This window comes from Poeciliopsis prolifica, unplaced genomic scaffold (genome assembly GCF_027474105.1).
Source record: "Poeciliopsis prolifica strain line A6 unplaced genomic scaffold, Auburn_PproV2 SCAFFOLD015, whole genome shotgun sequence".
NCBI classification, from domain to species: Eukaryota; Metazoa; Chordata; class Actinopteri; order Cyprinodontiformes; family Poeciliidae; genus Poeciliopsis; species Poeciliopsis prolifica.
Window position 1 is genome coordinate 9,537,465 of NW_026562390.1, and position 24,812 is coordinate 9,562,276.

The window sequence follows — 24,812 nt, forward strand, 5'->3', positions numbered from 1 at the left end:
AAAGAACTTAAACTTAAGTACATTTAAATGTGCTTAAATGTGTAAAATGGTCGGCACAGTGAAGACATTTATTTCAACACTGTTAAGTCATCCAACGACAAAGTTGTGCTAATTGCTGATGTCAACACCCAAAGTAGTAGCAAAGTTTTTGCATGAACAAAATGAACTCAAATTAAAACAAGAGGTAAAATATTAAAGGAACAGTAAAATGTATGTTGTGGGTATATTGTAATTGTATAGCACAATTAAGTAAACATGTTATCTTCAGTTAGAAAAATGATACATACATCAAACATGACTTGAAATAAATTTGACTTTGCAATTTAACACCTTGAAATTGGGCCTTTGTCTCTTCAAGAGACTCCTGCTCTTTCTGATCCTCTGTCTTTAAGAAGTCATCACAACAACATGTTTCCATCAAATCCTCAATGTCGATCTTAGTTGCGGTGCACTGAGAAGTAGCTCCTATGATGAGCTCAGTAGATGAGCAGTTCCATTAGGCATTTGCTAATTGCTGCTGACTAGTCTGGAGGAACTGAGTGGAAGTTCTGCTTGGAGATTGCAGCTGCATGGAGGAGCTGCATGGAAAAGGCGTTGATCAGTGAGACCAAGCATTTCAGAAACCCGATTGGCTGCCGCTTGAGATTCCAGGATTTCTCAAACATAAATGAAAGAAAACAAGGTATAAAGCTCAAAAAAGTCAATTTTACATAATACTGCCCCTTTAAAAAGTTTGCCTGGAATATGGTGTTCTCAGCTGCCTGCAGTTCTTGTTATCAGATTTCCCTTCTCAATTCCTAAATATTTGTAAATTGAGGGGGTTTTTTAAATGCAGGAAACAATCCTTGCAATTTCAAACTCATCTATACACACAATGTTTCCCTTGCATAGCTCATTATGAATTGCAACATCTGACTTACATTGTCACAATTTTGCAAACAGTATCTTAGAATTTGTCATTCATTCCTAATATCTATTCAGAGATCACTATTACCTTATGTGTAATCTACCTAATCTGAGAACTGAAAACCTAAATGTGATTTCAATGCCCAGCCTTGAAAGAGGTAAAGTCAAATTGCACAGTTTTGCTTTTTCATTGGCTCAGACATACAACTCAGTTCTGTATACAGTATAAAATGATCTAAAATTGCTATTTCCAGCCGTAAACTGATTTTATAGTGCATAGAATCAAAAAAGCTGGAACTACTGTGTAAAGAAGGCTCTCAGTGAAAGCTCATTAGCCTTCAAAAGAAAAAAAAGGTTGAAAAAGTGCACCAAGTAACATCTCTTAAGGGCTGCAGTTTTTTTTAAGGTAACAGAAACCTTTGACAGTGACCTGGCTCATTGACCTGCCATTAGACTACGGGGCCATTGAATATGGCAAATAATACACACCAAGAGTCCAGTGATACAAATGCACCTTGATGTTTAGCTATTAAGTGATGCTTCACAAGCCAGAGTAAAAAGATTAATTTCTCTTTTGAAAGATGGCAACATTTGAAGTTTCCTTTGCTCCCAGGAATTTATTATGCCTACGCTAAACAAGCAGGTAAGGTGAAGATGTTGTATCATTTCTATATTACTGCATTCTTATTAAGATATATTTTGGTAATACAACTCACACTGCCCTGAGGTTAAAACTGAGCCTACTTTGGAGCAGGATTTCCCTTTACGTCACCTGACCTTGTACATAAATATCCAGCTCTATCATAAACACTATGATAATACAGTTATATCACTAAACGAGTTTGAAATTTTGCACCATAAAATGGCTGCGTTCCAGAGTGTCTGCATAATTGGTGCAAATTTGAGACTGGTGTGCTTCCAGTCTGCATGATCCTCTTTATTCGTGCTTCTTTCCATCATTGTAGACCTTCCTAAGGCTCGAGTCCAGCAGGAAATCCACTGACCTACAGTGATGCACAAAGCAGATAAATAATGCATCATGTTAAAAACTGATTCACTAAGCAAAAATGTCAGATTCAAATTAAACGAACAACACAAATAGAGATGATAACATGAGACTCAAGTGGAACAAAAAGTTACGAAACTAAACATTTGGACAGTTATCAGATTTAAAAATGTAATTACACCAAAAATATTAATTATATAAAAGATGTATAATAAAAATAGATTTATTGATTAAATATTCATAAAAAATAACTACAAATGTTTTTTTATGGAATTTTTATCCACTACCTGTGATGTTTACATTCAGTTTGACCTTGTTTCAGGTGAATAATGTTGTGAAGTGCAGAGGAAGCCATTTCCTTAATGCGGTTTAAAATTATATGCTGACAAAGTTTTGTTTGACACTCCTTTTTTCACCATTGCAGCTGCATAAGAAACCAAAGTGCTCCTTAAAAATCACAAAATACTTCAATGTCACATTAAGAAAAGACAAAAAAAATGCCACTAAAATGACGGATCACGAGTCAAAACCTCAACAGTGAAGTCTTACTGCAATTTACACATGATCCAGATGCGACCAGGACAAACACACATCTTGTGCCAACCTGTCTATTGGAGTGATGATGAAGGGGATGGTGGAGAGCCCAATAGCTGTGGTGGTCCACTTGCGAACAGGCAAAGGCCACTTGGTGGACTTGCCCAGCAGATACAGGGATGCTGCGCACACCCGGTTAATAGTGAAGCCCGGGATGATCACAGAGGCCAGGGCCTGCCACACAAACGTGTCCACGACCGCTACGGCCACTCGTGTCGTCTTCCCTGGGTTGTCTCCATGGGCCTGAAGGGACAGATGAAGGAGCAGAGAAGGAGGTATGAACACTCAGTGGGTGGACAAAATAACTGGAGTGTCTTTGTTTCCTTGTTTTCTGCTTTCAACTTACATAAACGGAAAATCACATTTACCTGTTTTGTATGTGTAATAAAACTGAAACTGCACACACTACAATATATTTTAAATAATGACTGTATTATTATTAAGGCTGTAGTTTATGTGTTTAATTTAAAGGTGTGGAGAAATAGAGCTATTACTCTTATTAAAACTGTAGAAATTAATTTAAATTCATTACTAAGTCATTACTGTCCCAATAAGCAGTTAATCAATGTTGATTATTAACATTTTTGAAGGACAATTTTGTTTACAGGAACTTCATAATTCATTTCAGTTGTTTGTGGTTTTTTATTTCCTTTTATGTATTGTTTTTGGTTGTGTTTTATTTTGGATATTTAAAATATTTTCCCATTTCAGTGTAGGATGTTCTATATATTAGCTGAAAATTGTCTCAAAACGTCAATATTATCATTTTCCTCAATGATTTCTCGGACAATTTATCGTCCAGCATGATTTGTTATTGTGATATAAAGGGTTATGTCTTACCACAGCTGCTTTTTTGCCTTTGTCCACTGCATCTGCAGTAACATAAGCAGTGGCCACAGCATAGCTACCCCAAACAAAGCTCACTGGCACCAGAGCACGGAAGGCCTCCCCGACTTCATTGGCATAGCCTGTGGGAATGTAAAAATAGATGCAGTTAGAATGACTTTAACCTTGTTGTGTTCTCCAGATGAAAGAATAGTCTTCTTCCTGCAACCCAGAAGTCTGTTTTTAGATCTGGAAACCCAACACTTGATGACATAACTGAGCATTTTATTAGATTTTTTTAAACCAGGAAATGGAAATACCTGAAGTTGTTAAACTTGAGTGTGTGTATTAGTATTACATACTCACATAACAATTGAACACCCACAGTCTATTTGTGATACATTAAAAGATCAGCAATATTTGTATGTGATATGCAGGTCAAAGATGTGCAAACATAAGTTAAGACACATGTAAGTGCATAGTTATTATTCAAATCACATTTTGTTAACATATATATATATATATGTGTGTGTGTGTGTGTGTGTGTGTGTGTGTGTGTGTGTGTGTGTGTGTGTGTGTGTGTGTCTGTGTCTGTGTGTGTGTGTGTGTGTGTGTGTGTGCAAACAAAAAAAATGTAATTTGAATAACAACAATGTTCCAAAAATGTGCAAATATTTCCAGATTTTATTGTGCACAATTCTAAATAAAGACATGGAGATAATTCCTTAACAGACAGGATTAGAGCTGAAAGCTAGCAGATTATGATTTTATAAGGGGGATGAACAGATTTCCATGTCAGTACATGGATACTGCCCCCCAGTAAGAGGGAGGAACTGCTGCAGTAGATGAATAAAATGCCCTTCAGACAGGACACTGCTCATGCCCTTTCCTTTAAATGTGTATAGTACTAACAGAGACAAAAAGTCACCACTCTGATGCTGAGCACTATCTGCAGAACAATCAGACTGGAGTCTCAATTTGACTGACAGAAAGTATAACGTTCCTTCTTCGTGTTTATGAGTCAACTTGCTCAACGACTGTGCAAAACGCCTTAATACAGAGCTAAAGAGAATATTCGAGCCTAAATATTCAGCCATTCGTTTGGAGGCAATTTTCTGAACCATGTAAGACATACATTGTGTCTTCTGGTAACAAACAGCCCTTCAGACGCCAAATTTTCCGCAGATATAGCTTTTAAAGAGAGGGTAGCCAACTATGCTAACTGCTAAAAGCTACTGTGTTCCGACAGTTCCGGTGTCTTCACATAATCTGTTTTTTTGATACGAACAAGCGAGTCACTTCAAACACGTACTTTATACATACCTAAAAAGCGGACCCACGTGTCACGATAAATGTCGACCGTTTTTTCTTCAGCTGGACCCATACTTCCCGCTACTCCATCCCCGTCTGATGTCCACAACTCCACGACGCGTGACGCGATCCGACGCTCCAGCAGGGTCGTGAAGGGGGCGCGGTCTTTCCCACAGCATCCCACTGGCAGAACGAAAAGGTTACAAAATCCAATGTACGGAGCATCTAAAGTGCCACGATTACATAGAATTAGTCAGTTATTAATACATATCATAACTTAAAACGAATATAATTTATTTGCTGCATGTTCAACTTAAACCATGACGTGTGCATTTCTTTTCATTTTAATTCAGTATTTTTTGTGAATGATGGTTAAACATTGAAAGTCATAAAAATGTTTAAATATCAAAAGTAATGAAATGGTGTCTGAAAACTACACCTCTATTTCCACTTATTTTGTTTCTGATTCCCATTTGGGCCACTTGGAAATATGACCCATTATGAGCCCTGCTCAAACCAAAAATAACTACATAACTGCTGTTATGTTTGTTGAAGTTATCTTTTCTTGCATATATAATATAGAAATTTGTCAAATTGTGGATGAACTAAAAATTCTTGGACAATGGAGGATATGGGGGTATAAATACAAAATAACCAAAGTTGCAAGCATACAGCAGAGAGTGAAATGAACAGCACTCAAAAGTTTTGACACTTACTGATTGATGGCTTTGCACTGATTGTGATTCAACAAGGAAGTCCCTGCACCGTGCAGTTTGAACCGCCCAGCATGTTGATCACAACATGCTGGATTCTCCATTCAATTTACATGTGACACAGAAAGAGGTCAAAAGAGTTGTAAAATACACATACAGAAAATAAAGGCAAAATATTCTATGACAGGGTTGGTCTCATGTAATATGTGATCCCCAGAAACTTATATTGTGTCAGTGCAAATTTATATTGTCAGGGGATAGTTATGTACTAAACTCAAGTTGCTCTGTTAGGTTGTCATTGATCTCCAGTTTAATGTGAAACAAACCTCTTGACATCCGCCATCTGTTTTGTACCAATAATGATTCTGCCCTTCTGAAAAACCAAGATGTCAATAACGTCATTATAACTATACTAAAAGACTGCTCATACCATTAATCTGGTTAATTAATTTATTAAACATCATGCATTTCATTTAAATCATCCATTTTATTTCAATGTGTGATTGATGTGTTCACTGACAAACTTATTTGATCATTTATGTTTATTTTACCAGTGTAGTGGAAAGTTAGAATTTTCTGCAGGTTTGATCCAGTGGAACAATGCTCTTTATCTTATTTTCTGTTATTTTTGAATTCCCGTCCACAAATAAATAGCATTTTTAATAATGATATTTCTTTAAATTATGGATAGTTTTTATATTGCTTCATAGCACACAATTCAGGAAATGCACCATTACAATCTCTTAAACAGTTGTTTGTTTCTAAGGATTCGTAGATAGAGAATGTAAATATTAATTTCTGTTTCTAAAGTAATGCGACCAATTGTAATCACGTATTATGAGTGACAGCCACACTAACCAATTAAAATGGGTCAAACAACACGGCGGACCAATAGAGATGAAGCTTGCCTTTTTTGCAGTTCCGTGAGTTTTGACCCACCATGGATGCCGTTAACAGCAGCAAGCTCAGCCGCTCCAAATCACAGCTGAACGTTATGTCCAGATGGAACATAATGCCGCACAAACTGCATTTCATTTTTACCTTCCTTCTTTTATTTGTAAGTCTGTGTTTTTCCGACGATGACCATGAAATGGAGGAGTTCCTGAAGCGGGAGTTTTCCCTCTCCAAGCCTTACCAAGGTATGCCATCCGTCCTGGAAAAGCGATGCACGGGGGAAGAGGGGGGAGTCTGGAGGACAGATGTTTCCAGAAGGATGCTTTCAGGAAATAAACGACACCTTTGTTCAAATGTATCGCGCACAGTTTAACATGTAAAGAAGTCTTTTTTCGGACAGAATGCAGCTTCCCATCTTTGATTTAGCAGTTATACTTTACTGCTGCGTTGCCATACTATTATTATTCTCTCTTAATCTTGTGTTTGCCTCTTTCTTTATTATGCCAGCCCTTTTTTTGTTTGTTTTTTTAGCTGACGAAGGAGACCTGCTTAGGCGTCAACATCCACCTGCCGAGTCAGCTCTTTAGTAATGACTGTATCGTTTGTGGTCGCAGGTGTGGGATCTTTAGGCTCCTCCCACTGGGAGCTGATGGGGGATGCCATGGTAACCACCGACCAGGTGCGACTCACACCGGACATGCAGAGCAGACAAGGGGCAGTATGGAGCCGCATTGTGAGTAGCACAATCTATTAATAATAATTGATTTCCAGTTTTACGTGATTGATGCTAGTAGACCAGTCAGTCTCTCTCTCCTAGCTCTAATGTTAGCATAACAAATTTCTCCCATGTAGATCAACATTTACTTTAGGAATTAAAGCAAAACTAAAGGCTTCTTTTAATATTCTTTTGATTGAATGATGTCACTTTAGCTTTTGCTGCTTCTTTTAGCCATGCCACTTAAAGGACTGGGAGATGCAGGTGCACTTTAAGGTTCATGGGCAAGGAAAGAAGAACCTCAACGGTGATGGTCTAGCCATTTGGTATACCAAGGAGCGAATGCAGAAAGGTGATTATAATAAGACATAATGTAATGTAGATTTAAGTCATTGTAGTACTAATATTCACACACATTTCTAACGTTTCTCTCCGTCTCTAACACTCTACTTTGATGCACCTCCAGGTCCTGTATTTGGAAATATGGACAACTTCACTGGCTTGGGTGTGTTTGTGGACACCTATCCCAACGAGGAGAAGTACATAGAGGTATGCTTCAGCACTCCTGCCTAAAGCCGGGTCAGTGAACTAGCGCCTCACACTGGCAAGGTGTTGCAGATTCGTGTAAAGGGGCTGTGTTTCTGTTCTTTGTGCAATCATTTGGACACAGGCGCAGAAGAAGAGATACACCCCCCGCACACAGGTAACCAGGTTCTGTGTTTAAAACAATGTCATGGAAATCCATCCTAGAGTTGCATGTCGCTCCCAAAACCAAAACAATCTGGTTTGTAACATTTTTGTCCCTGCATGGTTTGCTGTGTGGTTCACTGACTGTTTCACTCACATTAATATACTTCACATTTCACAAGCCATTCAAAATATGTTATATCCAAGTTTGCCCCCGGACTTAATATTTAGCAGAAGTACATTTAGTTGCTTTTGTAGCTGCAAGTTTCTTTATATGTTATGCATCTAGAGATAATTCTTTTGCAAAATACATCAAGTTCAGTCATCTTGGACAGAGAACAACTATGGGAAATCAAGTCTGGGCCTTTATATCACATAAACTTGTTTCAATCAAAACTATTCCATAGTAGTTGTGTCTGTATGTTTAAGGTTGTTGTTTTGCTGGGAGGTGAACTTTCAAGCCAGTCTCATATTTTTTCAGCCTCTAGCAGCTTTTTAAAACATATGTATTCTTTTTCCAACATGATGTCAAGAAAGTAACATTTCGGTCTCATCGAGCCAGAGCATCTTTGACATGTTTGTCCTCTCCTGCTTTCATTCAACTTTCAGAAAAGGTCAGCATAGTAGAGTACTTGACAGATTTGAATATGTAAAAAAGACAACAACTTTAGAAGCCATTTATATTTTCCTCTTCACCTCACAATGGTACACCACTTTATCTTGGCTTGTCACGTAAAATCTAAAAAAGTTTTATGAAAGTTCATTTTAATACAACAAGGAATTTGGAAGTGGGGTGTACACACTTAATATGTAACATGTGCTTTGAGTTTATGCCATTTAAAATCGGCTTTACTGAAATGAACATCTAACTGGCAGCAAATACGTATTTAGTCACAAGAAAAACAAGACCAACACAGATTCAGTTGTAGATTTTTTTTATTCTGAACAGGAAAAAAGATAAGAAGACACTATAATGTTCCTACATCACTGTTATTAATATATTGATTTATTTATGTAGGGATTGCTTTCCCAAACATTGACTCTGTGAAATGTTTCAGAGCTCCTATTGTGATTTCCACCATGAAATAGTGTCTGTTTTTCAGACACTATTATTAGCAGCATCACTGCTAATAATAATTTTAGAAATATTTGTGGCGTTATTTGCCATATTTCTGACCTTGTTGTTAATTCATCTTCATATTGTGGTTATATGCCATGTTAAACATTTTGTCAAAAAGAAGTATTCAGGTGTTTTCTAATCTTTAAACATTTTGTCAGCATTAATGCTAAAAACAAACATTTTTGTTTTTAGCTTTTTTGTCTTTGTGCTACTTTCATTCATATAAAAGCTTAAAAGTCAGCTGCTTCACAAATAATTGTTGCACTTCTTTTGAACCTTTTGCTCATATCTTATGGTGCATCTCAGCATTTTATTTTGCTTTTGCTGCCATGATGGTATTGTGACCAGAAATCATCGTTTTGTCAAAATGTGAGTGCATGACTGGAGTCAACTTGCATGTCTCCATTAAAAAAAAAAAAAAACTACTCACAAAAATAAAAAGGAATATTTGAATTTTGTGTGAAATGTGCGGAAAATGTAAAAAGTTCTTGCTCCAACAATGTGTACTGAAAGTGGACCATTCTTTATATCCTACCCACAACTTTTCAAAGTTCTGGCTGTCATTGCATCTGATCTGCTTCAAATAGTAAACTCATTCCACTCATCAAACTCTTAAGAGATAAGAGATGAGTTTAAATCAAATTTTCCTGAATTATCTTTGTCGTCTCTCTCCTCCCCCTCTTCAATTACAAGAGGATCTTCCCGTTCGTTATTGCCATGGTGGGGAACGGCACCATTAGTTACGACCACGAGCGGGACGGTCGCCCCACCGAACTCGGTGGCTGCAATGCCATGGTGCGCAACCAAAAGCACGACACGTTCCTCTTCATTCGATATATCCGCCGCAGGCTCACGGTTAGCAACCGCCGACAAAGAAACACGGCTAAAAACCACCTACGCCAGAAATTTAAAATGTTTTTGTTTGGCTGCAATCTGTGGAGCAGGTGATGATAGACATTGATGGTCAGCATGAGTGGAGGGACTGTCTGGACATACCTGGAGTGAGGCTGCCTCTGGGATATTACTTTGGAGCTTCAGCAATTACCGGCGATCTCTCGGGTAAATCATTGACCCTCCCTGGTGAACAACACTGAGAACTACAAATTGTTCTGCTTCATTTAAACAGATCCATCCAGTTAATATGTAAATACACACGCAGAACAAAATTAGGTTTTGACTCAACTATGCTCGTTCCATGATGCATGACTTTGTGCTTTTGTGTTTATGATGTAAAGCACTTTGAAATGCCTTGCTGCTGAAATGTGCTATACAAATAAAATTTGATTTGATTTGATTTTGATTTAAATCATTTTAGCCGTGCAGAAATGCACTGTTGAAGTCTGAATCATGATATGTGTGTTTGGAAGACTCAAAATCTAAAACATCGACTAATTATGTTTTTTTCTTTTCTAAAACTTGATAGATAACCACGACATCATTTCCCTCAAACTTTACCAATTGACGGTGTTGCGGAGTAAAAAGGAAGAAGAGGAGGAGGAGCAGGATATAATAACTATCCCCAGCGTGGACAACATGGAGCTCCTCAGACGTAAGACATGCAAAAAACAACAACATTGTCCCAGCACGTGTACTCGCTCCCTCTCTGTCATATTGACGTTGGTTGTTTTTCTCTTCTTCCCAGTGGGTCAGAATGAAGAAGGGATGAACGGATTAGCCATTTTCTTCACTGTGCTCTTCTCCATGCTGGGATGCATCTTCCTCATCGTCATCGGCATGGTGGTCTACAGCCACTGGAACGAGAGCCGACGTAAGCGCTTCTACTGAGGAACGCCACAGCGGGCTCAGGGATTATTACGACTACTGTGGGCCACAGACCCAGCTGAGATCAGATGAGAAGTAAGACGCTGTCATTGAGCGGCGGAGCAGCGGAGGTTTTTACCCGGTTTGACAGGAGAAGGAGGACAGGCTTTCCCTGCAACTGAAGCCATTTTTCCAGTAATGGTTCTGAACCAGCTGGAGGGATTTACATTTTTCACCTTTGATAATTCTTCCAAGTAGCTATGTTCACTACACTTACTCATAAGTTCCTTAAATGTAATAATTTTGTCCAGATGAATGCCTAAATGCCTAAATCAATTTCTCAATCATGTTAAAAGTGTGAATTTTAAAATAAAGGTCAGTCTTCCCTGGGCTGCACGATACCCTGCAAATTTATTGTTATCCCAACCTCCTGGTATGCAGCTTGCATATTGCAGAGAACAGTCTGTAGGTAGTAATTAATGGTAGGTAGTAATCGATATACCAAACATTAAACCTCTTTACATTTTGTAATACAAGTTGTTTTATTCAGCATGAAAAGTTTTAAAAAATGGTAAAGTCGGAAGCAGCTTTTTCAATTAAACCTTGTTTTTGAGATGGAAATAATGGAAAAAAAGTTTTCCAGAAGCTGGAAGGATTTGCTCATTATACGATTGCTATTATAAGCTCATTAATGTATATCTTATTTATATCATTATTGCGACATTCACTATGACCGAATTTTACATTTTCCTTATATCATGCAGCCTTCTTCTTTCCCCAAGCCGGACGTAAATAAATGAGTCATTTTAAAATTTGGTCACTAAGCGACAATAAGATGCCATTTTTAGTACTACATTTGATCATGAGCTTGAGAAAAAATTTTCTACTTGAATTATTTATTCAGTTTATTTCTTATTTAATTTACTCCAAAGCTTCTTATTGCTCTTTATAAAAAAAGCAAAAAATGTTTAAGAGAAATACTATGTATGATATTTGATCAGATCCGTCCACTTATACTTTACATCAGTGTAGTTGTTTTGAACTTGTTTAATTCATCTAATTTAATATCATTTAAACTGAATCTAGTTCAGGTTCTTCCAGCTGTTTTGAGGCACAAGAAGTTGAATTGATGTTGAAAGTTTGGTTCGGTAAAAAATAACATGAGAACTTTTAGGTTACTATATTTTCAGTTTAAGAAAAATGAGGTGAGCTTGTATGTTGTCGGTGTATTTTGTGTGGAACACATGATACTTAAATTCGCTCTTTTTATGTGAAGCAGCAAATAGTTGGAATGTAATATCAACCCTGCTGCCCAATATTTCTGAGAGGTTTGTAATTCTTTCATTGAAAAAAAACCCCAAATAAAACAAAACCTGTTTCTAAAAGATAAATGAAAGCAGACTGAAATGGTTTGCAAACTAGTGTAACTGTTGTTTTTTTGTTTTTTAATCCTCTGGATAAATTTAGTAGTGCCTTCCCTGAATTTTGGAAGGTAACATTGTGCATAAATTTAAAATTTTAAATAACACGTTTTTTTTTTTTTTATGTGAAGCATATTGATATTAGCTTAAGGGATTCTTTACCCAATTTCAGAATTTTCCACTTGTTTATTGATGAAGCTCAGGATTCAAGTCAGGATTTTTAACAAAGTTTCCTCCCTTCTTACCTTGTACTCTCTCCATAGTAACTTGTGCTAAAAGCTGTTCCCTGGACACCTTTGGTTTCCTTTCACGATCCAGTACATGTAAAGCGCCTCATCTTAGCTAATATATGCCCTGAGAAAACAGAGTAGCGAAAAAAGATATTGTGTTGACGGAGCGGCAGCATTTTCTCTCTCCTTTCACATGATTAACTTATGATCCACAGAAATGGATTTTTTCAGAATGGATTTTTATGTACCTGAAACAGGCTGATTAGGTTAAAGTTTTCAGTCTCAGAAAATTAAACTTAGATTTAATAATGTGACAGTTTTCTTCCTTTGTCTTGATTGTGATTGGCTCTTTTTCTACCGTCTGTCCTACAAGAACATGCACCTGCCCAAAGTCATTGACACGGCTTTAAATGAACTGCCATCATAATACAACTTCAGCATTCATTGGACAGATTAGTAATAATAAAAAAAACAAACATGTTGAAGCTCCTTTCTATTAGAACTCCTGACTTTAATCCAACGATGTTTGAGTAAATATCTTGATGCAGAATTTTAACCTGTTTGCAATATTTTAATGGAATCCATTACTGCTTAAATTCATCATCCTCCAGATTTATAAACTTTTCATGAAATGGTGCATGAGGCCAACCCACATGCATTAACATTTCGAGAATTTTAACTTAAAAACATGCTGTAGTGTCAAATCTAAGGTTTGCATACATTTTTCTTAAAATGCAAAAACTTTGTCCATTTAAAATAAAGCTGAAGTTCTTGTTTTATTTTGAATGGTGATATCAAGATTTTGTTAAATGATTATAGATCACCTCTCAGTGCTTCTTAGAGTCAGAAAATGTCAGTTTTTCATCTTTTATGTTGTCTACTGCTGTGTGCGTTTGAGTGCCAGTGTACATGCAAAACTGTACATTTTAAAATGTTTATATGTGTTGAAGGCAAATCATTTATTGTTGGATGTGATGAAAGATATGAAGATACTTTATCTTTGCTGGCTTCCACCACTAGAGTATGAACATGACTAGACTGGGTTTTTAGGCATTTATGAGATCATGTGGGAGAATTTGACTTCGAATATATTTATTAAAGATATTTTTCCTGTGAGAGACTTGAGATTTGCTAAGAATGTAAGCAACATAGCTGCTACAGAGTCTTTCTCTTTCCTGTCACTAAAACGACCTTTTGTTTCTTTTGTTACGAGTACATACATGTCTCTTGTCTCTGTGTTGCATATCTTTGCTGAAAGCCCTCTGCACATACAGGTCTGACGCAACAGGCTGGTGGTGTTGTACACCATCTTTATGCTTCAAATTTATTTCTTTTTTGTAAGGAGAATGCCATCTTATTTCCCATGACATTCATTTGTGTTTTCTGGTTGTTTTGTTTTTTAAATAAAATGTGTCTCAACAAATCTCTTCTGCTTTTTATAGCACAAGCACTATTTCACAAAATTAAAAAAGGACATTTGATTACATTAAATCAGGAAGGGAACTGTTATTTCTTTTCATAATTGTCAGTAAATGGTTACTAGTATCCAAGTATAAACATGCCACAATTTTATGTAAGGCAAAATGTTTCAGAAATTTTCAGTATATAATTATAAATGACAATTTGTACCCACATATTATTTATATTTCTTCTTTTTTTCATAATTCTGGGTTTCAAGATATCATCCATTTGTTTTGTAAATTAGTCTGACCATCAAAGTCAGTTTGGGGGTCCACACTGCTGTAAACAAGGCGATTGGTTGAGATGCTACACAGGTTAACCAATCAGACGCTTGGGTCTGCTTGGGGTACTTTTGCACTGCAATGCATAGATTACTGTAAAACCAGAGTTTAGTTAAATTTAGAGGACCTAAAATCAAGAAAAACAGACAGTCAGCAGAGCGCCAATGTTTGTTTTATTAAAAAAATAAAGTACAAACGATGACCCAGACAGTACACAGTAGACTTGTAACCAAAAACCAAAGCAATTTCATCTGTCATTGCTTTTTATTTTCTTTTTCTTTTTTTTTTTGTATTCTACTTTACTCAATTTGACTTCTTTAAGAGTTACCAGAACAACAATGTAGAAAGAGTGGATTTTCCATAGATGGCTGCTTCCCTTTCAGATTTACATGTTTCTCATTTTTGTCAAAAACAGAAAAAAAAACCCATCCTAACCACATCACCTCCTTGTGTTTGGTATTCCCCATGGTTTAGAGGAAGAAAAAAACATAATTTGTAGATTTTGCAGAAAAAGTCCCATTAACAACCAAGGTAATGTTTCTTTCGGCTAAATGTTGAGGACTCATTTTGATGGCCCGTTAGCCTAAAATCTGCTGGTTTACTGTAAGCCAACTGTGTTCCATGGTGAGGTCTTTCCTGTGTATATTATAGAAATATCACGGTGATGTATTGAGAGGATTAAAGGCAACGGTTACATATTTTCTGAGTTCATAAAGACAGAAAACAAGAAGAAAGTTGCTCTGAACGGCAGCAGCAAAAAGAACATTTTCAACATTTCTCTTTGAGCATGCGCAGCTTGAACATGTGGTTTATCCAGAGTTTATCCATGAGTCAAGAGTGGAAAGTTATTGGGCAGCAGATACAACAAAACGGCCAAAAAAATGAAAGAAGGGGACGAAACATACCCTTTTTAACTAAAACCCCTCAGCATACAGAAGCATAGTTATCATGACATTGCAATAGCATTACAAGTACATTATTTTTAAAATACATACACAGACTGATCGATTACAGTACAATGCAGTGCCACGAGAGCTGACAGACATATTGCTTGTACTGGTGCCCATGGACATCTGACAGAGAAAGGGAGTCGCAGCATATAACAGTTGGTTTATGTTTTTTGCATAGCCTAGTTGAGTAAAGTTCACAGAGATGCGTGATGCAGGGGGGAGCGAATATCAAAACACGTGACAATCATGAAAGGTTTCCTTTGGCTTTTTGAGAGATGGTGATCTGAAATCTGCTTTTTCCACGATAATAACCCTGAGAGTGAAACCGAACAGACCACGGTCAGGGCGACCTCTTGGGCGCGACCCGTGGATGACCTGCGGAGCGTGGAAATGACGAAGGCCTTTTGCAGATCTACGTGGGTGGGTGTGCCCCTTTTCGTTGGGAGGAGTTCAAAGGGAGGCAAACAAGCAAATGCAGTTTCTGAGGGTGGAGTCACAGGCCACCGGTAACGCTCCACACATCCACGCATGCAGACGGTTTGCATGTGTTTTCAGTGTGAACATATGTGTGAGGAGAGACCATCACGCACCTCTGTTAGGGTTGACAAAACACGAAGGCATGGATAAAGCCTAAAATCAAGAACAAACACACACACAAGTTCATATACAATAGGTTAATATATAAATATGAGCTCCACCACATTGGGAAACGACCAAAGTTCACTTTATGCATCTCTGTGTTCAGATAGTGGATCATTGTAACTGTGGTTTGAAAAAAAAAAAAAAAAAAAACGATTAATCGCTCAGTGGAGCATATGTCTGATGACAATTTATGATTAATATTTAGCCCTTAAGTCTCGGGAAATGTGTAAAAATCAAAAGAGCTCGTAACCTCACTGTCCCCCACTGCTGTAGTTGGTATTAAATATGTACATGTACAACATGCCTTGTATCCATAGCTCTTGAAGCTTTCCGCGTTTTGTCACATGTCAACCACAAACCTTAAGGTACCTTATGCTTTATGACAGACCAACACAAAGTAGTGCATAACTGTGAAGTGAAAGGAGGACTTCTATATATATATATATATATATATATATATATATATATATATATATATATTATTTTTTTTTTTTTTTTTTTTTACAAACAAAAGATTTGAAAAATGTGAGGTATCCACATGGATTTTCTCAAAGACCTCTAATCAAAAGGACAACCAATGACCTTCTGAAATCACATCATTTTGTAAACAGAGTCAACCTGAGTACAATTTCATCAAAGGCCTCAGAATCTGGTTCCATGACGATTCAGTCATGTAGGAGACGCAGCGGTCATGTGGAAGGAAAGGTTCTGGTCCGGTGGGATCCGTATAGTGGAAAACAAACATGGCGCAGCGAACCGAACATGCCGTTCCCACTGCAAACCATGGTGGTGGTAGGGTCATACTGTGGGGATGCGTTTGACCAGTGAGGCAGTTCAGAGTTGGAGAAAAATCTCTTAAAAAGTGTTTTAAAAAAAAAACTATTTAGACTGGGGAAATTCACTTTCCAGTAAGACGACACTAAAGACACAGCAAGACCTCCGGTGGAATGGTTTAAATCACAACATATCCATGTGACAGAATGGTCCAGTTAGAGTCTGGACAAAGAAACAAACAAATAAAAATCACTACTTAATTTTCAAAGAATTTGTGAAAAAAAAAATCTCTAGATATTAGACACCCATACATGTTTTTCCTTCTACTTACGCACTATTTCGTATCGGTCTGTGATATTAAATACCACAAAACAATTTGTGGTTGTTGGATGAATGCGGGTGGAAAACTTCAGCAGGTGTGAATATTTTTGCAAGGCACAGTGAACATCGGTGAGTCTTTTTCCAAAAATAAAAATAAAACAGTAACAGCAACAATCTTGCTTCCTGGTGCTTCGATCTAATGCGCAGGACAGCAAAAAGCAAAACTGAGCACAATAAATCTGGTCTGAACACATTTCATCAGTGCCACAGCTATAATTACACACAGTATTGTTTAAATTCAACAACCACTTCTCAGCAACAAAACCACTTCAGTTCGGTGGCTTTTAAATGTACGCCACATCCTCTAAGCACAGAGCCTGCAAACGTTTCCAGAACGAGATTAAATGCTACTTTCTACTAACACAACAGTGCTCCTTTGCTCTCTAATACAACCATGCTTGCACAAATATTACAATTTATATATAAAAAAGACAACTACATCTACTCTAATAAGGCAGTATTACACCAGTTTCCACATACAGAGGTTATATATTATCTGTGCAGCTCTAATCAAGACATCGGCTCTATAGAAATTCAACAAGGCAGCTTAAGGTGTGCTGTCAAGAAAAAAAAAACAAAAAGAAAAAAACACGGTGTATCAAATCTGCTTAGGGGTGTGCAGGCATGCTCACATTGCAACCGCTCCTCTGCAAAGGTCATGTCAGAATGGCTTCGTGTTCAAGCACCTGTTAGGTGATGCAGCACTATTGCAACAAAAGGACTGGGAACATTTTGACAGTTCCAGCCCGCGGTGCGTGTGTGCATCATTCGTTCTGCCGTGTTCCTCTGCAACATTCTAGCCGCAGCAACTCTGTAGCCTAACCAACCACAGCCTAGAAAAATAATTACAAATTTTTAAAAAGCTGCTGCTGGTCGGTGAAGAGAGGAAACATTTTCATTCTGATGTGCACAAACAAAATGACTTTATGTGTTTGTGTGGAACTAATAAGAGAACTTTTTTCTCGAGCAACACTGAAGTGTTCCTCCTCGTTATGAAGCCATGGTGTAAACTTGTTGTGCAAAAGTTGGACTGGTGTCGTCTGATTCAGGCACTGAACCCATTTTAAAAAACAAACAGGCATGGACCAGCTATCGGGATCAAGGCTAAAGATTTGTCCAACTTTTCCTAGCGTACTGTGATCAAACACCCCACCCCCACTTGTTGCTGCATACTTCTTTTCAGCTGGTAAGGAAAGAGCTACTACGCTTTTTCACTTCTAAATTTAGCAAGTGCTTTTTTTGTGTACATATTGTTAAAATGTTCTATTTCACACCCTGATAATCTCCTAGCTGCCCATGCCTGGTTGGAGTATTAAAGCCACTGATATTGCCGAAGATGCAGCTTTAGAGCATTGCATTGTGGGTGCATGCGTGCACTTAAGCTGTCAGATGACCTGAGTTTTTACACACAATCAGAGCAGATGTATAAAAAGCTTGATCTTCTTTTCTTCTTTTTCCCAAACTTCATTCTTTTAAGGTTTATTTCCTGACAATAACTTGTTTCAGACGGAAGAACGTCCGTGTAGGAACTTCATTATGCCGCAGCTTTCCCCATCTGCTTTTTTTTTCTTTTCTTTTTTTTTAATATTCCAAGCGAACAAACTGCAGTTCGGGAAAACAAGCCGCATGCATTGGTGCGGAACATGCAGTTCATTACAAGCATTTCTGTGGTCGTGCCAAGACCAAATCGACTGTCGAGCAGAGCTTGCAACCATCTCAGCTTGCTAATGTACTGGCCCTCTGCTGCCAGTGGAAAAATGCCACTGCAAATCCCTCACATAGAAAGAACAGAAACCCACGACAGCACCAGCTACCTAGTTAGCACTCATCAAGAAAACTACATCAAGACATCAAAAAGGGAATCAATCCACCGCTTTACCCCTAAAAATATTTAAACTGAGTTCCTCAGTCGCCATAGGGTAAGACTGCTGGAAGTGATGAGCAAAGCAAGTATTAAAAAATGACGGAATATGCTAATTCACTCAAATATAAAACACCAAGTCATGCCTCGTGCAAAAAGAAAAAAAAAATCTAAATCAGTGCTTCAAATTTTTACCTCACCAATCTCAAAAGCATATTTCATAATTTCGTCACTGCACTGTCAACCGCACACACCCGCATACAGAAAATCTGCTGCAAGGAATCATGACACCTGTGGCATTTACTAAAGCAGAGCTGGTTATGTGGTGAAAAAGCAAAGAGCAACTAAGTCCTTCAATATTGACATAAAAAAAAACAACATGCTGAACAATAAAAATTCCCTCAGCGATAACAAGTTAAATAAAACATAACATAGATCTCCCCTCAAGACCTTTTTTTGACTTAAAACCTGCCCATATTGTTAGTACAAAGGATTTACTGCAGCTAGGAACTGAAGTGGGGGAAGATCGCATGCATACATGCAGACAATCGATAAATCACTACAAAGCCGAGCACCACTTTCATCATTCTAACCAGATAACAAGCAGGCCTGGTGACAACATTATGATATCAAAACATAAGGAGAAAAAAAACAGGGTGACATTTAAAACACAAGAAGCGGATCTCTTCTCTGCTCAAGTGTTTTAGCCCCTCCGCCCCAACATGGGTGGCCATGACCTCAGAGATGACATCACTGTGCAGCTGTGGCCTAGATTTCACAGCAAACACTCAGTTCTTATGCACATTAAACGGCTTCGGGAAGGACAAAAAACAAAATAATAATAATAATAATAATAATAACAATCTGATTTAAATTTTTGCAAAATCAAGCTGATTGCTGAAAATGTTTGTTCTTCCCTCAAACGTGCTCAGTCTTTGGGGAGACCCGAGAAACGTTGTTTTGCCGCGTTTTGCAGCATGCTTCAAACCTCAGTTGGGAGGGCAGGGTGGAAATGTTCTGACCTACGAGGGTTTTGGAACGGAAACGTGAAAGCAGCGCTGCGGGACATGACGAGAGAAATGGTCAATTCCGCCTTCAGTCCAAAATGGCCGCTTCCTTTCTTTTTCACCACTCAGTGACGTTTTCACGCTGAACAGAGGGTAGAAATATACCCGGCAGAGAAGCAGAACGTTTGCTGGATCCCCCCGCTAAGAGAAGTATAGGGAATAAGCCGTGCCTTGCCCACATTGTTATTGTATCAATCCTAAACAAAAGCCAGAACTGATTAGTTAACATCATCATTTTGCAAATATTAGTTCAGGGAAATGAAGCGTAGCCATTTCCCCTGTGCCAATGACAGTGGCGATAGTTATGGCCCTGTGTGAAGCTGGAAGCTGCATTAGTTTTCTGGTTGTTGATGCTGTAGATCACACCATGTGGTCTCCAGTGCTGGTGTTGGCGGACTGGCATGGCAGCTCCGAGGTGCACTCCTTCTGCCTGAAGGTCTCCTGCGGGCGTCCGGAGCAGCAGTCCCTCCCGGCACCTTTGCACATCCGGTTTTCCTCGTCGCTTTCCTCCTCCGGCCCTGATCCCTCGTCTACATCAAGCTGGCAAACGCACACCTCAATCCCTGAGTCGCCGGTCACATGCCGGCGTCGGGTTACGAGCTCGTCGTCCTCCTCATCTTCCCCCTCCCCCGCCGCCGCCCCCGACAGCAAAACATCTACGCTCTCCTCTTCCCGGCTCTGTGGTTGGTCAGCTTGTGACATTGCCCCCTCGTCTGAGGAGACGCCCGATGCCTGATGGTGCACCGCTGGCTCTGCGTCAGGGAACATTCGTGGCACGGAGACAGAAACCGGCTGGCTTACTTGAGGAGCGGCCGCCGGAGCTGACTCAGGAGGGTTTTCGGAGTATGGGGGAGGAGGGGTCGGCGGGTGACCCACAACTTCTTCGTAGTCGGGAAGCTTGCAGTCATTCCAAAACCCTGAGGATCATAAAACAAGAAGCTGCAGGAGTTTAGTACTTCACTACGTTTATCAAAAGAAGAAGATTTAAAAAAGAAAAGGACATAAATTTATCTGAGCTGATTTCTTATAAAAGAAATTAATAAATCTAACTTTTGACTGTTTTTCAAAGCATAGGTATAGTTTAAAAAGCACATTTTAACAACAAAAAGTCTTTGTAACTACACGTCTCTTTAAAGCAGGAAGTGAGTACATATAGGTAACGGCAGGCATTTTGTCAATAAAACTGACAAAATGATGTAATTATAATTTCAGAGAAATTACAAATTTTTTTTCAGCAGCTGGATATACTAGTCATTTTTCTAGGGTTTATGTCTCACATGAATGCCAAGCAGAGACATGAATAATGTTTGCTTGTTTGTTTTTTTTTTGCATCCATTGTTTGTTTTGCAAATTTTGCGCCTTTAGCTATATCCTGGTCAAACATCAGTTGCTTTTCAGGTTATAGCTGGTTGCAAATAAGTCACTCTTTCTTTGTCAAATCTACTAAAATTTTCCATCATAATGCATTTGCAGATTTTTTCTTTTACTCCAGCAAAGTGCATTCCCTCAGATTGTGTTTAGCTAAGAGTTCAAATCCCCCCCCCCCATCCGGTCCAGTCTGTCAGTCGGCTGTTTACGACAGCCAAAGATGGTGATGATCCCTGTGAATGTCCCCACACCGAGGGGTGAAAGAAATTTAGTTACCCAACACTGCTCCGGTAGCAAAACAAACAAACAAAAAAGATGACGAGTGTGGTTTTGTAACTTAATTGGTTAATACTTTAATAGAGCAGAATGCTGCTTTGACTTGTTTGTTACAAGATCCAAAGAACACTGTGCAAGAAATAACTCAATTATGGCTTTCCATAATTGAGTACATAGTCAATTATAATACAGCGAAAGTATTATAAGTGTTTGAGTTTTTCATTAAACTTATTGTGGATACTATTACAATCTGATGACGCAGTGTTTTTTTTTTTAAAGATGAGTTGTCTCCGTTTTTACTGGATGGAAGGCCTGCTAGACACTGAGAGTGACACTGTGTGAGTCACTGTCTACATATGCATGCAGGTTGGAGTTGTGTTGACTTGACATCAAGCTTACTCGCTGTGGGTTTTACACTCTGACAAATGGGAAGCTTATTCAACTGCCACTTGTGATATTAATGGACACGATATCCTATTTCCTGCCAGGGCCGAGTGACCACTGACATTAAGGTGACGTCTCTGCTGCTGGCTGTCACTGCTGCAGTTTCAGCTCAACCACAAGTCTTCAAAACACAAAGATGTAAGGCAACAAAAAAGAGAAATTACAATAATTTCTTGCAAAAGTATTAACAGTCTTTCAACTTTTTAAGATTTTTGTCACTCCCTCAACCACAAAATTTGGTGTATTCATAAGGACTTTTTGTAAAGACCAATATGCAGTGTATAATTGTAAAGTGGAAGGAAAATTATATGATTTAGTTTTTATTCAAGGTGGGGATGATGTGCTTAGGGTTATGTGCAGAGTTGGTGTTCACCTCGCCTCACACACCAAGTATTTTGCATATATTATTATAATAAAAATGTTGATACTCTCTATCCAGAGCTTACTGTGTTCCTTTTCGACGCTTGAAGCAAACATTAAGCATCATTTAGGGGTTGCAAATTTGAAAAGTAACAAATACAAATACATCCCACACTTTTCCGATCTTTATTTGTAACAAGTGTGGAATACCACGCAATGATTTCTTCCGCTTACAGTTATGCACTGCTTTGTGTCGTTTTACCATAAAAATTCACCAAAAAAAATTCAATTAAATTAAGTTTGTGGTTGTAACATGACAAAATGTGAAAAAACTTACAAGGTGTGTACAGTATTTACTTTTGCAAGGCAGCATCTTTGACACAAACATTTTAAACCACAAATAAATCACAATCTTACTTAAATTGAGAGGTGGCGGTGTAATGAAGGAGCTGGAAGCACCCTGATAGGCCATTAGGCTGATCTCACGTTGCCGTTGCTCCTGTTGCAGACGCATTTTAACTCTCCGGTGTCGGTAGGCACAACAGCAACTGAGCATTATGATTAGCGTCCATACCAACCAGAACCCTGAGGGAAGAAGTCTAACTTTAACTGTAGCACCATTACAGGGTTAGGTACAGCTAAAAAAATCCTGAGGAGTAAAACATATTTAATTTTACTGTAAGAAATCAAAAAGAAGAAACTGAAATTCAAATAAAACACCCATGTAGGGTGTTTTATTTTCTTTATTTAAAATGTAATTTTTAACATAATAGCACAAAGACAAAGCGTAGAAACTCCCAGATTTTTATAATTATTTTTTTACATTTATCCAAAGTTGAAAAAGGATCAGGTGAGATGTAATAAATTTATCAACTTTTCCAAACTGTCCAGGAAAGCAATCCTTGTAATACAGTATAATGTAAATGTGTCCTCAATTGTTTTAAGATTAATTTAATATTACAAATGTACTTTAATCTTCCTAGGGTGTCTGGCTTTAAATGCAGAGCATACAAAAACTAAATATGTGAAGATAAAGGAGTGAAAAAAATAGAAAGATGGACTTTTGTCTTCTGAATGAACAGAATGATGCCATAATTAATTGACAGTCAGTCAATATAATGTAAGGATGGATAGTGAAAAGAAAGAGTGCAAGTGAAGATAGGTAATAGAGATTAATAAAGGTGCAATCAAGGATAGTGGTATGATTGATGGATGGTTTGAATGAGCACAACTACTTTCAGAAAATGGGATATAGTGAAATGTCTGGAAATATAAATACTTTTCCATACTTGTCCAGCCCTTTGAAACACTAAACTCCATACTTTTTTTAGACTGAAAAGAAACCTTGAAACGCCTGATTCAATCACAAAGCAGGTTCTATATGGAATTTAATAGTCCCTCCAGAGAACCAATAGTGACAAAAAATTTATATTTTTATCATTTAGTAGTCACACATTAAACAATTAACACACACACACTACACATTTGTACTTACACCATAGTTCGTAGTAGTAAGTGCAGCATTCTGTCTCCCCACAGCAGTAACCCATCTCGCAGCGGTACTGTTCATTATTTACCCCCGAACAAAACTCTTTTCCCTTCAGTACACAGGAGAGGTAGACACAGAGGAAAACAGAGTAAATATCCCAGCAGAAAAGTAAAAAAAAACTCAAGGCCAGCAAGCTTGTCCTTGCTCGTTGTCACTTCAATGTCACTTTCTATAAAGTTGGACATGTCTGTCAACTACACATTTAAGTATATAAAATGTACTTTCTTGTGGTAAATCCAAAAATGCTAACACCTAGCAATCAGTAGGTTGTCAAATAAAAGCAGCAGCTAAAACATGAAACGACGCTGTTTAAAATTACAAAGAAATTGTGCTGTTTGAGTGACATTAGTTTCGTTTAGCTGAAGGCCAAATTAATACACAACAATTGCTTTAAAAGGGGCTCTGGGGAAAAACATTTCAGCTGGCTTTATTTTTTATGCTAATAAGATTTTAGAAAATACGCGAAAACGAAATTCCTTCACTGTCACAACTATTGTTTAACTACTATCTAGCTGTTTCAAATATGTTTATACTGTAGACTACCTTTGAATGATGTCTCGTTCTTATCAAATTGCTTGTGCTAAGTTAAAATATTTATTTATGGAGAAATGTTCTGTCAATAAGTTGCCTACTCAGTCTGCCAAGCTAACATCAGCAGCTATGAATAAATATGTCGATTCGCCGGGTACCCGTTAGCAAAACCGCTAGCGTTAATCTTAACACCTTCGGTTCTAACTCTCGAAATGGGCCATTGAAACGCCATTCTGAATGTACTTTAGACAGAAAGCAATTCTCGTTTTCACAATAACTCTTAAAATATGAAGGGAAACTTTTGCTAACTGACGTCATCCACGGCAAACAGAAGCGAACCGTGCCCCGTTTCCTTTGTGGAGGAGACAAAAAAGAATCGCAGGCAGGCCTTCACCGAGCCCCGGAGCAGCGGTGTGGGCTGGAAGCTTACGCCGACAGGGTGAGCTCACAATACGGGCTTACCTGCACCAGACAGGTCCCGGTACAAAGAAGACCTACAATGGATCCCAGTGCTTTCTGTGGCATCTCTCTGGGTTATCTGCCGTGGACACGACAGGAACCATAAAGCAATCGGTCGGATCGACGACCAGCGGCAGTGACAGCGGATGGCTGAAAGCTTCTAACTAACGGTTCAGCCTGTCACACTCAGACATGTTTTTGTTTGACGGAGAAACACTCCCCAGT

At 38.2% G+C, this 24,812-nt stretch overlaps 3 protein-coding genes across 4 annotated transcripts; 1 reads left to right on the top strand and 2 right to left on the bottom strand.

Moving 5' to 3' along the window:
• Nucleotides 1–211: 211 nt before the first annotated feature.
• On the bottom strand, nt 212–4,772 carry mtfp1 (mitochondrial fission process 1). Its single transcript, XM_055040414.1, has 4 exons — nt 4,655–4,772; nt 3,347–3,474; nt 2,517–2,749; nt 212–1,910 (listed from the first exon to the last, which is right to left on the bottom strand). The coding sequence occupies exons 1-4, from the start codon at nt 4,713–4,715 to the stop codon at nt 1,844–1,846; spliced, it is 489 nt and encodes a 162-aa protein (XP_054896389.1). The 5' UTR covers nt 4,716–4,772; the 3' UTR covers nt 212–1,843.
• Nucleotides 4,773–6,295: 1,523 nt separating this feature from the next.
• lman2la (lectin, mannose-binding 2-like a) lies at nt 6,296–13,600 on the top strand. Of its 2 annotated transcripts, XM_055040412.1 has the most exons (9): nt 6,296–6,494; nt 6,864–6,982; nt 7,199–7,316; nt 7,431–7,513; nt 7,635–7,667; nt 9,465–9,626; nt 9,716–9,830; nt 10,195–10,320; nt 10,414–13,600. In XM_055040412.1, exons 1-9 carry the CDS (start codon nt 6,296–6,298, stop codon nt 10,554–10,556), a joined length of 1,098 nt encoding a protein of 365 aa, XP_054896387.1. In that variant the 3' UTR covers nt 10,557–13,600. The 2 variants fall into 2 exon arrangements, with proteins under 2 accessions (XP_054896387.1, XP_054896388.1); XM_055040413.1 differs by lacking the exon at nt 7,635–7,667 and having other exon boundaries at nt 6,301–6,494.
• Nucleotides 13,601–16,017: 2,417 nt separating this feature from the next.
• Nucleotides 16,018–24,808, bottom strand: wbp1 (WW domain binding protein 1). The gene is made up of 4 exons (XM_055040209.1): nt 24,591–24,808; nt 23,544–23,646; nt 22,466–22,633; nt 16,018–20,517 (listed from the first exon to the last, which is right to left on the bottom strand). The coding sequence occupies exons 1-4, from the start codon at nt 24,651–24,653 to the stop codon at nt 19,961–19,963; spliced, it is 891 nt and encodes a 296-aa protein (XP_054896184.1). The 5' UTR covers nt 24,654–24,808; the 3' UTR covers nt 16,018–19,960.
• Between the last annotated feature and the right edge of the window lie 4 nt (nt 24,809–24,812).

Coding starts and splice junctions, on each gene's coding strand:
- mtfp1 (XM_055040414.1), bottom strand. CDS start 4,715: ATGGGTCCAGCTGAAGAAAAAACGGTCGACATTTATCGTGACACGTGG. Junction 3,475..4,654: donor CACGTGGGTCCGCTTTTTAG/GTATGTATAAAG, acceptor ACATTCCCACAG/GCTATGCCAATGAAGTCGGG. Junction 2,750..3,346: donor AAGGCAAAAAAGCAGCTGTG/GTAAGACATAAC, acceptor CTGTCCCTTCAG/GCCCATGGAGACAACCCAGG.
- lman2la (XM_055040412.1), top strand. CDS start 6,296: ATGGATGCCGTTAACAGCAGCAAGCTCAGCCGCTCCAAATCACAGCTG. Junction 7,317..7,430: donor CAAGGAGCGAATGCAGAAAG/GTGATTATAATA, acceptor ATGCACCTCCAG/GTCCTGTATTTGGAAATATG. Junction 9,627..9,715: donor ATATCCGCCGCAGGCTCACG/GTTAGCAACCGC, acceptor TCTGTGGAGCAG/GTGATGATAGACATTGATGG.
- wbp1 (XM_055040209.1), bottom strand. CDS start 24,653: ATGCCACAGAAAGCACTGGGATCCATTGTAGGTCTTCTTTGTACCGGG. Junction 23,647..24,590: donor CCGGGACCTGTCTGGTGCAG/GTAAGCCCGTAT, acceptor TGTGTACTGAAG/GGAAAAGAGTTTTGTTCGGG. Junction 22,634..23,543: donor TTACTACTACGAACTATGGT/GTAAGTACAAAT, acceptor TTCTTCCCTCAG/GGTTCTGGTTGGTATGGACG.